Below are 12,252 nucleotides of genomic sequence, written 5' to 3'. Positions count from 1 at the left end.
CGCCCCTTAAGAATGTTTTTCTATTTCAAGATTGCTTTGGCTGTTCGGGGTCTCTTGTGGTTTCACACAATATTTAGGATTCTTTGTTCTAGCTCCGTGAAAAATGCTGTTGGCATTTTGATAGGGATTGCATTCAATCTGTAGGTTGCTTTGGGTGGTAGAGACATTTTAACAATATTTGTTCTTCCAGTCCATGAGCATGGAATGTCTTTCCGTTTCTTTGTGTCCTCTTCAATTTCTTTTCATCAGTGTTTTATAGTTTTCAGAGCATAGGTCTTTCACCTCTTCAGTTAAGTTTATTCCTGGGTATTTTATTATTTTTGGTGCAATTGTAAATGGGATTGTTTTCTTAATTTCTCTTTCTGCTGCCTCATTATTAGTATATAGAAATGCAACAGATTTCTGTACATTGGTTTTGTATCCCGTGACATTACTGAACTCATTTATCAGTTCTAGTATTTGTTTGGTGAAGTCTTTGGGTTTTCTATACAGAGTATCATGTCATCTTCAAATAGGGAGAGTTTTGCTTCTTCCTTACCAATTTGGATGCCTTTTATTTCTTTTTGTTGTTTGCTTGCTGTGTCTAGGACTTCCAGTACTATGTTGAATAAAAGTGGTAAGAGTGGACATCCTTGTCTTGTTCCTGACCTTAGGGGAAAACCTCCCACAGAAGACCCCAAATAGCCAAAGCAAGCTTGGAAAAGAAAAAACTGGAGGCATCACAATTCAAGACTTCAGGTTATGTTACAAAGCTGTAGTCATCAAAACAGCATGGTACTGACACAAAAACAGACACATAGATCAATGGAATAGAATAGAGAACCGAGAAATAAGCCCATAATTATATGGTCAATTAATCTTCAAGAAAGGAGGAGAGAATATGCAATGAGGAAAAGACAGTCTCTTCAACAGATGGTGTTGGGAAAATTGCACAGCTACATGCAGAAGAGTGAAACTGGACCTCTTTCTTCCACTATACACAAAAATAAACTCAAACTTGATTAAGGACCTAAATGTGAGACACGAAATCATAAAAATCCTAGAAGAGAGCATGAGCGGTAATTTCTCTGGCATTGATTGTAGCAACGTCCTTCTAGATATGTGTCCTGAGGCAAGGGAAACAAAAACAAAAATAAAGTATTGGGACTACATCAAAATAAAAAGCTTCTGCTCAGCAAAGGAAACAATCCACAAAACTAAAAGACAACCTACTGAATGGGAGAAAATATTTACAAACGGTATATATATAACTTGTACAACTTAACACTCCAAGAAACAAATAATCCAATTAAAAATGGGCAGAAGACACGAACAGATATTTCTCCAAAGAAGACGCCCAGATGGCCAACAGACACATGAAAAGAGGCTCACCATCACTCAGCATCAGGGAAACGCAAATCGTAACTACGTGAGATACCACCTCACCCAGGTCAGAGTGGCTAAAATAAAAAATACAAGAAGCAACAGGTGTTGGCGAGGATGTGGAGAAAAAGGAAGCTTTGTGCACTGTGGGTGGGAATGCAAACTGGTGCAGCCACTCTGGACAACAGTAAGGAGCTTCCTCCAAAAATTAAAAATAGAACTACCCTGTAATACAGTAGCTATACTCCTGGGTATTTCCCCCCAAAATACAAATACACTCATTCAAAGGGATCCGTGCTCCCGTATGTTTATGGCAGAATTATTTACAATAGCCAAACTATGGAAGCAGCCCAAGCGTCCATCGATAGACGAATGGATAAAGAAGAGGTGGCATATATACACAATGGAATATTACTCAGCCATAGAAACAATGAAATCTTGCCACTTGTAACAGCATGGATGGAGCTAGAGAGAATTACGCTGAGTGAAACAAGTCCGAGAAAGACAAATACCATGGGATTTCACTCGTATGTGGAATCTAAGAAACAAATGAGCAAAGGAGAAAACGAGGGAGAGAGACAAAGCAAGAAGCAGACTCTTACCTGAGGAGAACAAACTGATGGTTACCAGCGGAGAGGTGGGTGGGGGCTGGGTGGACTAGTGACGGGGACTAAAGAGGACACTTAGGATGAGCTCTGAGTCAGGTACAGATTTGTTGAATCGCTATGCTGTACACCTGAAACTCCTGTAACACTGTAGGTTAACTATATTGGAATTAAAATTAAAAAAAAGTAGTAAAAAATGAATAGAAGTAACCATCTGAATTACAAAAAGAGAACGTTTTTCTAAACATTGAAGAACATTTTAAAACAATACATTTTTTAAAAGGTTTTATTTATTTATTTGACAGACAGCGAGAGAGCACAAGCAGGGGGAGCGGCAGAGGGAGAAGGAGAAGCAGGCTCCCCGCGGAGCAGGGAGCCCGACGTGGGGCTCGATCCCAGGAACCCCCGATCATGACCTGAACGAGGGCAGATGCTTCACTGAGCCGCCCAGGCGCCCCTAAAACAATATTTTTAACGCTGCATTTGAATGTGTGGGTCACTCCATTTTCCCTCTGAAACTTGCACAAAGATGCTGCTAGTGGGTTTATCTAAATGACCTCCTTTGTCAGGTTAGGAGGGCAATCGTTATCTATCCCTCTTTCGCAGATGAGGAAACTGAGGCCAGGAGGGTGGAAGTGACTTGCCTCCCAGCAGGAGGCCGCCCAGGGAGCAAGGCGCAGAGCCCTAGCAGCCTGACCGTGACCTAGCCCGGTGGGCTAGCCGGCTCCCGCAGGTTGAAGATATAGCCCAAGAGGAGCCACAGAAATTACCCCCTAAAAAACCAAAGCAGCTAAGCAAATGCCAGGATTATTAAAGCAGTTGGAGATATGTTTTCACTTTGGAAATTACAAATTACACACGCAGGTTATTTGGCAAAGGGGAAAACACTGAGCCGCGAGTAGCTGCGTTCACCGTGCAGGCTGCCGGCCGCCAGCCTTCGGGAGGAAAAGAGCAATGGCACTGGGGCTGCGACACACAGCTAGCTGTAGTCTCTCCTCCCCCCCCCTTGCTGCTCATACTCTCCTCACCTAAGGGGAAGTGCGGAATGTTCTGGAAGGCAGGAGCCCTCACTCAGAAGGTGGGGAGCTATGGTACTTTCAAGAAGGAGGAGGGTTTTCCTTAGCTTGCAGTGTCTCCCGGCCCCCAAATCAGGTGCCCTCCCCACCTCTGTCCTTTGAAGTCATCTCTTCTAAAGGGCACATCTTAATGGGTCTGAGTCTGGACTTGTGTTTGTGCTGCTCTCTGGGGGAGGAGAACAAGGTGCCCTTTGTGAAGAGCAAGTTCAGTTTGTGCAAAGTGGAAAGATTTTAAAACAGTCCAGGGGAGAGGAGGTGGGGGAGCCAAATTAATCCTAGCCATTTCTGATGTGCGGCGAAGCTCTCTGAGGCACTTAGAGTGAGTCCCGGGGAGCTGGGCTCCAGTTCGGATCATCTCCCCCCAGGATGACTTGTAGATAGATCATGGAGATAACACAGTTACAATCAGATGGGAAATTAATTCCACACATGCGCCACTTACATTTAAAAGGCCCCAACTGCTGGAGGCCAGACAATTGAACCTATCAGTAAGGAAGGGATTTCTGGAATTTTCTGTGAGGCTTCCCGCCTCTCATCCCTCTCAGTAGGTATAAGAATGGAAAAAAGAGATGCTTGTTTGGGATAGAACAGCTTGTGATGGGAAAATCAGCACATGGGCGAGCCTTTTGTAATAATTAATCTAAGGGTAAGAGTTTTGATAATTACAAGTTTGTAGGAGGAAACGATGTCCTTGCTCCAAATATTTATATCACATACCTCAGGATCCTGGAGAAGGTTCTGGTTTGCACGCTGTGCTGGCTGGGTGGACACTTGGGAGAACTGTGAAAGCTGGAGGGGCCAATTCATTTTGATAACGGAACTGTAGTTTTTAAAGTACAAGATTATAGAGATGGGAGAAGAAATTAATGGTTCTCAGAGGTTAGGGATGGCGGTGGGGGTGGGGGCAGGGCAGGTGTGACTACAGAGGGATACACCGGGGAGATCTTTGTCGTGACGGAATAGTTTTTTTTTTTACCTTGATTGTGGTGGTCGTCACACAAATCTATACATGTAACAAAAAGTACGACTATACACACACACTGTGCCTATGTCAATTTTCTGGGCTTTATATGGTACTACAATTATGTGTGATGTAATCAGTGCAGGCGATTGGGTGAAGGGCAACTTCCTGTGAATCTATCCTTATTTCAAAATAAAAAGTCTAAAAAAATCCGAGCACAATTCTGCATTTCTTTTATTTTTTTTATCCTTTTTATTTTTTTAAAACATATTTTTTAAATTTTTTTGTCAGAGAGAGAGAACAAATAGGGAGAGAGGCAGGCAGAGGGAGAAGCAGACTCCCCGCCGAGCAGGGAGCCCGATGTGGGACTCGATCCCAGGACCCTGAGATCATGGCCTGAGCGGAAGGCAGACACTTCACCTACTGAGCCACCCAGGCGTCCCTCTGCATTTCTTTTAAGTGGCCTATGAAACCTTTCATTTAGCTCATTTTTCTTTTGAGAGAACCCTACCCCACCTCCCCACCCCCAAACACCATAACTGTTGAGAATTAGAACTACAGACTTAAGAAGAAACTTTTCCTTTTCTTCACGGGGGCGGGGGGGGGGGACGGGGGAAGTCCAAGATGGAACATACCCTTCTTTTATTTTACTCTACAGATCTGATGTGTCAGACCCAGGCTATTTCGCAATGCTTTGAGCAGACCGGGAAGATTCTCTCTTTGACTAGGCCAGCTCTTCTCCCTGCCATGGTAAAAAAAAGCAGAACCACGTTAAATTCCTTTCGTGCCTTCGATGTGAACAGAAGCGTAAGGGTAGGAAAGGAGGGAGAGGGCAGGCCAGGGGGGTGTGGGGGTCTCACGGCTCTCGAATGAGAAGCTCCTCTCGGCTCAAAGGGAGCTGTGCTTCCGGGTTGAGAAAGGGCCCCAGGAGGTCAGGCACTTGGAAGAGAAACAGTTCAGCTAGCCTCAGGGAGGGCCCAGTTTGAGTTGAAGGGAGAAATGGCACCCAGCTTCTCCTCCCCACCTTCCCAAATACACCAGAGGAAGAGATGGGCCGTGCCTGGGCCCTTCAGTGGGAAGAGGTGGCTGTAATGGCAGGTTCTACGGGCGTTTGGCGTGGGAGCACCTGCTGCTGGCTGTCAGTTTCCTGACACCCCCTATCTCCCAGAGGCCCCCACTCGGCCTTCTTAGATTCCACACGTCTCACTGAAACTTCTTGAGTGCATCTCATCCGGCCCAGGCAACCCAATGCTTGACTTGAAGCCATCTCATCTTATTCTCTTAGGGTTCAAATCCTAGTTCTACCACTTACTGGCCATGTGATCTTGGGCAAGTTGTCTTAACCTCTCTGTTCCTCAGGCTGTTCATTTGTTAAATAGGGGTAATACCTGCCTTACAGGGTTTGTCCAGTGGCACCTAAAAAGTGCTTTAGCAAGTGTCACCTTCTCTTTGTTCACGGTTTCCCATGGGGATGCCACGTGGTTCACTAGACCGGAAGCTCCTTGAAAAAGCTGCCTTCTCTTCCCCCCACCCTACCCCAGACCGAGCATATGGGTCTAGCACCGTGTTAACGAGTCCTTGTTGGCTAGGCTGAAGGACCTTTCCTGGCTACCTCAGTGATGCTGACGGAGACTCAGAAATGGGTGTAAGGGAATATCGATATTCTGTTTCAAAGATATGAGGGTAACATGCTGAATTCTTTACTTCCTTGGTACATTGTTTCAGTAAAAACTGTCTATGTGCTAAGGCCTGCCTTTAGTGCAAATATAATTTTATAATTTATATTTTAAAACACAAAAAAATTTATAATTTTTATTCTTATTTATTTATTTAAAACTCTGACTTTCTCTTACCTATTTTTTAAAATTAATTAATTTATTTATTTGACAGAGAGAGAGGCAGCGAGAGAGGGAACACAAGTAGGGGGAGCGGGAGAGGGAGAAGGAGGCTTCCCACTGAGCAGGGAGCCCGATGCGGGGCTCCATCCCAGAACATGGGGATCATGACCTGAGCCGAAGGCAGACGCTTAACGACTGAGCCACCCAGGTGCCCCCAAAATTTTATAATTTTTAGACAACTATGTAGCTCAAGCAAAATTAAAGCCAGTGCCTAAGTATCTTGACAAAATGGCGTCTTGATCAGTTTATCAGAAGTGGAGTGGGAAAAGAACATTAGACTGACATGCTCTTTACCACAGAATTCAGAAGGTTATTAAATATAGCAAAAGAATCTGAAATCGACCCAATCACTTCTATACTCCATTGTCTTGGGACCACACCTCAGTCTGCAGCCATTTGTGAGGGACGGTGGAAAGACGAATGGACCAGAAAATGAAGATCAGAGATACTGCCTCAGATTTAGTCATTCATTCACTCATTCAGGCAACAAATCTTTACTGAGTGCCTGCCATGGGGCTAGGCTTTATGCTTCATAGACATGATCCTGCCCTGTGTGAAATTTCCTATCAGTCACTTCATCTCTCTGGGTCTCACGCTCCCCATCTGTCAAAAGGTAACAAATCTATTTCTATCATAATTATGAGAATTCTAGGAAGGAGTGCAGGGGCCAGAGCCTTGCACACTGTTATCGTTCTCTACTGTTGTCCTCTATGTAATGGCCACGTGACGAGCTCGCGATCACTTGAAAATTATGTCCAAACTCTAGTTCAAGGGGGCTGAGGATGTTCTGCCTATCTCACTCTCCTTGCTTACATATTGGCAAGCCAACCTAGACCGAAGTGAGCAGGACGGACGGAGAGCTCTACGGTACCGGGTGAAGCATCACAGTGAACAGCACTCCACTTCCTGTTCTCAAATGGGTTGGATTTCACATGTGGTTCTTGTGACGGGTTGAATCAGGTCCCCCAAAAAGATATGTTGAAGCCCTAACCCTGGGTACCTGTGAATGTGACCTTATGGAAATAGGGTCTTTGCAGATGTAATCAAGTTAAGATGACGTCATTAGGGTGGGCCCTAATCCAATATGACTGATGTCCTTATAAGAAGAGGGAAATGGGAAGCAGACACAGACACCAAGAGAATGTCACGTGAAGACACACACAGACACAGAGGGAAGACAGCTAGAGGAGGATGGAGGCAGAGACGGAAGCCATGTAGCCACAAGCCAGGAAACACCCAGGGCTCCCAGAAGCTGGGACAGGCCAGGAAGGATCCTACCCTAGAGGCTTCGGAGGGAGCATGCCCCTGCCACACCTTGATTTCAAACTCTAGCTTCTGGAACTGTGAGAGAATGAATTTCTAGTGTGTGATGCCACCCCGTTTGTGGTAATTGGTTATGGAATCCCCAGGAAACAAATACAGTCCCCAAACAAAAATAGCTCTACCGTGTACTTCCCTCTGCCTTCCATGTAGACATGGCAACTTTCCTTTTCTGTACAGGAATTCACGTGAAAATGATGCCTTGATCCCAGTGCCTAAAAATGTGGGTCTCCAGAATGGCGGAAGAGGTTGGGTGGAATCCTGAGTTCTGTTTTATGTTTTTCAAATAAGTCAAAACGGAAAGCAAGAATGCCCCCCACTGTTACCTTCCATGCTCCCAAGTTTGATGGAAAATAATAAGAGGAGGCAGGCATGGGGCCGACTAGCAAGCCACTGCTGTGGGCCCTCAGGATGGAGACCATCCTGGGAAGTCCATGGAGTCCATTTGGGGTCCCGATAAAGGCCAGCGGGGCTTAGAGGAGAACTGACCTCGGTTAAGGTTTCCAAGCACTGCCGGCTTGTCTCCACCTAGACTTCACTCTTGCAGCCAACCAGAGGCTGCTGTCCTAGCAAAGGAGACATCCCTTCTGTGGGACAAATGAGCCACCACCATAGTAAAAACTGATTCAGGCAAGAGTCGTCAATGATCCTAACACTAGAAAGTTTTATGAGAAACATGTTATTTATGTAGTCTCAAAGTATCTCCTCATACATTAGTTATTAAGTATGGAAAAAAAAGTTGTATCTTTTTTCTTTTTAGACAGGGAGGGGGGTAGAGGAGCAGAGGGAGAGGGAGAGAGAGAATCAAGCAGATTCCATGCCCAGCACAGAGCCCGATGCGGGGCTTGATTTCAAGACCCTGAGATCATGACCTGAGCCAAAAATCAAGAGCTGGACTCTTAACCAACTGAGCCACCGAGGCGCCCCGTGAAAAATCATATCTTTATGGTGGAAAAACATGGAGGCATTTAACCAATTAATTAAAGTTAACATCACCAACAATCATCAGATGGCCTTTTATGTTTTACTCATGCCAGAAATGTATAACCTCTCATCATGAGGACACATCAGGCAAATCCCAACTAGGGAACATTCTACAAAATAACTGGCCCATACTCTTCTAAAAGGTTGATGTCACGAAAGACAAAGAAAGGCTGGGGGCTGTTCCAGATTGAAGGACACTTGAGAGAGTCAAGAGACACAACAACCAAATACATTGGACCAGAAGAAAAATAGCTATGAAGGACATTCTTGGGACAATGAGCACAATTGGAATATGACCTGTAGATGATATAATAGGATGGTGTGTCAGTGTTATATTTCCTGAATTTGCCAACTTTACTGTGTTTATCTAATAGAATGTCCTTGTTCTTAGGAAATACATATTGAAGTATAGGGGGCAAAGGAATATGATGTCTGCAATTCACTCTCGAGTGCTTCACACGCAAAAATGTGTGTGTGTGTGTGTGTGTGTGTGTATAGGGAGAATGGTCAATATAACAAGATGCCAACAACAGATGAATCTTGATAAAGGGCATGCAAAAGTTCTTTTTACCATTTTTGCATACAATTTCCTGTACATTGAAAGTATTTCACATTAAAATTGTAAAAAAGGATTATTTTGAGCATTTAACCATGTGCCCGATGCTGTGCTCCGTGTGAGCTATTCAAGGGAGTGTAAGACATGGTCTTGATCCTTAACCCAGGAGCTCATAGTCTGACGGACGGGACAAAAAAAGAGGCCAGCACATTTCAGTGTGATAAAGGAAGCTGCGAGAGCACAGGGAAGGTATGCTAAACCCAGACTGCCTGGGCAAGGGGGCCAGATGAGGCTGTCTCCTGAGGAGGTAAAGGGGAGGCTTCAAGTTGGGGGAACTGGTGGGCTGGGGTGCTGGTGGGCTGTGAAAGCAGGGCTGATGGACAGACTGTGGGACATAGGGAAGATGCCCAGGCCTGCAGGCAGCAAGGGGAAGCCACCTGCCCCCTGAGGACAGACGACAAGGCACGGATTAGCAGGTGTTGGGGGCCAGGCCAAAGTCACCATAGCTTCCGAGGTAACAGAAGAAGCACAGACATAAGCAAAACAACTTAAGGCTGCAAGGTTGAACACAAGTGTGCTTACTGATGGCATAGGATGAACTTGGCGGGGCTGTATACTGAATGTCCTGGAGACATCAGCCCCCAGATTGATAACTATACGTAACTTGGGTAAGGGCATGGCCCCAGATGAGTTGGGTTGGCTAATAATAGACTGCAAGGCAGGAAGAGAACGTCAAGTGATCATAAGACACTAAAGAAGTGATTTTTTGAGAACACGATGAGCTTTACCAGCAGTAAGGATAAGGTGGTACCCAATTAACACACATCAGGGTAGGGAGAGGTTGTTGTTAACAGGAAAAATCCTGAGAATAGTACCAGGTCCTGGAATAAAGGGAATCAGGGAGGCAGTACTGCTGTTTCAGAAAGCGATGGGGGAATGGGAATTTCCACTCAATTACAAGATACAAGAGCCGGGAAGAGAAAGAACATGAATATTCCCAGCAAGAGCCTGGTGGGAGCTCATCTGTTTTCCTTTCTTTGAAAACTTTTATATTATGGAAAATTTACAAAAATAATGAGAACACCATTAGCTTAAACTGCATGAAATGGCTGCGACGTGAGCATTTTTGCCCTACTAAAGTGGCGATTTCATGTTGCAGATGAAAATGGACCGCCAGCTACCCGTCACCCAGGCTCAGCAATTATTTTGACACACGGTCAATTTCATCGCGGCCAAATTCCCACCCATTACCCTGGCAAACTGACTGGCCTGAAGCAAACTCTCCAGTGGGAGTTTTTGTTGTGCTTTTATTTGAATGATTTAATATCTAGAAGAGAGCTCCAAATTATACATAGATAGATATATGCTTATGTATAATTTTTTAGTTAGTTACTTTAGTCCCTCAGTAAGTAATACATTCACATGGCTCAAAATTCAAAAGGCACATCACATTGTATACCTTGAATATATACAAATTAGTTGTTGATTACACGTCCATAAAGCGAAAGCAAAAAAAAAAAAAAAAAAGAAAGAAAGAAAAGAAAAAAGAAAGAAAAAGCTACAACACAAAAGGACAAGTGAAAAGTTGCTTTCTAAATAAATCCTGTCACCCAGCCAACAGCTCTCCCTCCTCAGAGGCGACCTGTTTGAACAATTTTCTATGTGTCCTTCAAGGGGGTGTTTTACGCACGCGTGAGCAAATAGACTGAACTATTCCCACTGATCTCTACCTCGCTCCTTCCACTTAATAAGAGAAACGTCCTCCTTTTTTCGGCTACCTAGCATTCCATTTTATGAACCACAATGCGTTGAGCTAAGGCACTACGGCTGAACCTTTGGGCTGCTTCCAACCCGTGGCCGTCCCACTCCTTGCTGCAATGACTCACTTGACACGTTCATCTCGCACAAAAGCAAGTAAGTATATCTGGATGAGAAGCTCCTCCAAGCGGAACTGCTGGCTGAGAGGGAACGTGCCTTTGGAATTTTGGTGGATACTGCCAAACTGTCGTCCATCAGCTACGTGCTATTTTAATGCCCTCTTCACCCTTCTATCCGCACGCTTTCCCGCTGCCCTTCCCGCTTCCTCCCAGGCCTCCGTAAGAGAGGCCTCAGCATCTCAGACTCAGGAACACCCCCCTGACCCCCGCTTCCTACTGGTCTCCCTTGGCACTCTCGGGGCCCCCGCGGCCACCAGCCTGTCCTTCCTCCCTTCTGCTTTCCCAGAGGCCATCAGTAGCCTGCTGGCACCCTTTCCTCCTTCCGAGTCGGGCCCCTGACCAGCTGTTTAGCCACGCCAGCTACCACTGACCCCTGGACTCACCCTCCCAGTGACCTTGGGCAGCACCTGCTCGGCCAATCCCCAGCCCGACGGAAGCCCCACCGTCCATTCTCTCCACCCCGCACTCCCGGCTGCTGGCTATCGCAGGAGAAGGTCACGCAGTTGGCTCCGCGACAAGGCCAGGCCAGCCAGCCTCAGCGGGGCCCCACGGGCTGCGAGGCAGTCCTTTTATATATCTGTATCACATTTCTCTCAGCGATTGTTCCAAATCCTCTCCCTCTCCTCAGATCCCCTACCCAGCCGCCTCCACCTGACCACCCTCAGTAGGGGGCCAGCTTTGGATTTCAGCCATAGGACACAGGTCATTGGGCAGGAAGGCTCTTGCGTCTCCCTCTTTGCCTCACCCTCTCCCGGTTCTCTGCCTTTCCCCCACCCCTCAGCCTCATGGGGACAGGGACCTCCTCCTCAAGGTCGCCACTTGGTCCCAGGAGCCACCCTCTTTCCCTTTGGGCAAGCGCTCCCTCCCCACTGGTGTTTCTCCTCTCAGTCTAGAAACACTTCCCATAAATAAATCTGTGTCACTGTTCCGCACTACCGCCAAACTTTTTAAACGCAGTCATCTTTAAAATGACCCCAGTAATTCATGCCTCCTGGTGGCACTTCCTCCCTCCGAGTCAGCCCCCAAATGTAACAGAACGATCAGAAAATTACAAGCAAAAAGAAGAGAGAAACCGCCCACAGTCGCATCAGCCTACTGTTAATATTTTGATATATTTCTTTCCAAGCTTTTTATATGCACATCTATACATTTATATATCTATATGCATTTTTTAAAAGATTTTATTTATTTGTCAGAAAGAGAGAGAGAGAGAGCACGAGCAGGGGGAGTGACAGGCAGAGGGAGAAGCAGGCTCCCCAGAGAGCAGGGGGAGCCCGATGCAGGACTCGATCCCAGGATCCCCGGGATCCTCACCTGAGCCGAAGGCAGACGCTTCACCGAGTGAGCCACCCAGGTGCCCCTATATGTATTTTTTCTTACAAAAGTGGGTCATAGTGTACATATTGTTTTGTCATAAAATATTTCCGACATCTCAGCTTTGCTACTTAGTACTTGCCTGACCCTGGATTAGTAAATTCACTTCCCTGAATCCATTTCCTCCTCTGTAAAATGAGGACTATTATAGTAACTACCTCACAGGGCTGTTCTGAGGA

General features: G+C 45.8%; 1 protein-coding gene across 1 annotated transcript in view; it reads right to left on the bottom strand.

Annotated features, from left to right (window-relative positions):
* Window positions 1–4,398: 4,398 nt before the first annotated feature.
* The window catches only part of PABIR3 (PABIR family member 3), a 74,990-nt gene continuing 67,136 nt past the window's right edge, over window positions 4,399–12,252 (bottom strand). Inside the window, exon 11 of the mRNA XM_040627514.1 lies at window positions 4,399–4,746. Coding sequence (XP_040483448.1) covers window positions 4,729–4,746 — 18 coding nt within the window. The 3' untranslated portion in view covers window positions 4,399–4,728. The remainder of the gene's footprint in view (window positions 4,747–12,252) is intronic.

Source organism: Ursus maritimus, assembly GCF_017311325.1.
Source record: "Ursus maritimus isolate PB19 chromosome X unlocalized genomic scaffold, ASM1731132v1 scaffold_X1, whole genome shotgun sequence".
NCBI lineage: Eukaryota > Metazoa > Chordata > Mammalia > Carnivora > Ursidae > Ursus > Ursus maritimus.
The sequence above is the reverse complement of the archived record's forward strand: the minus strand, read 5'-3'. Positions and strand labels throughout refer to the sequence as shown.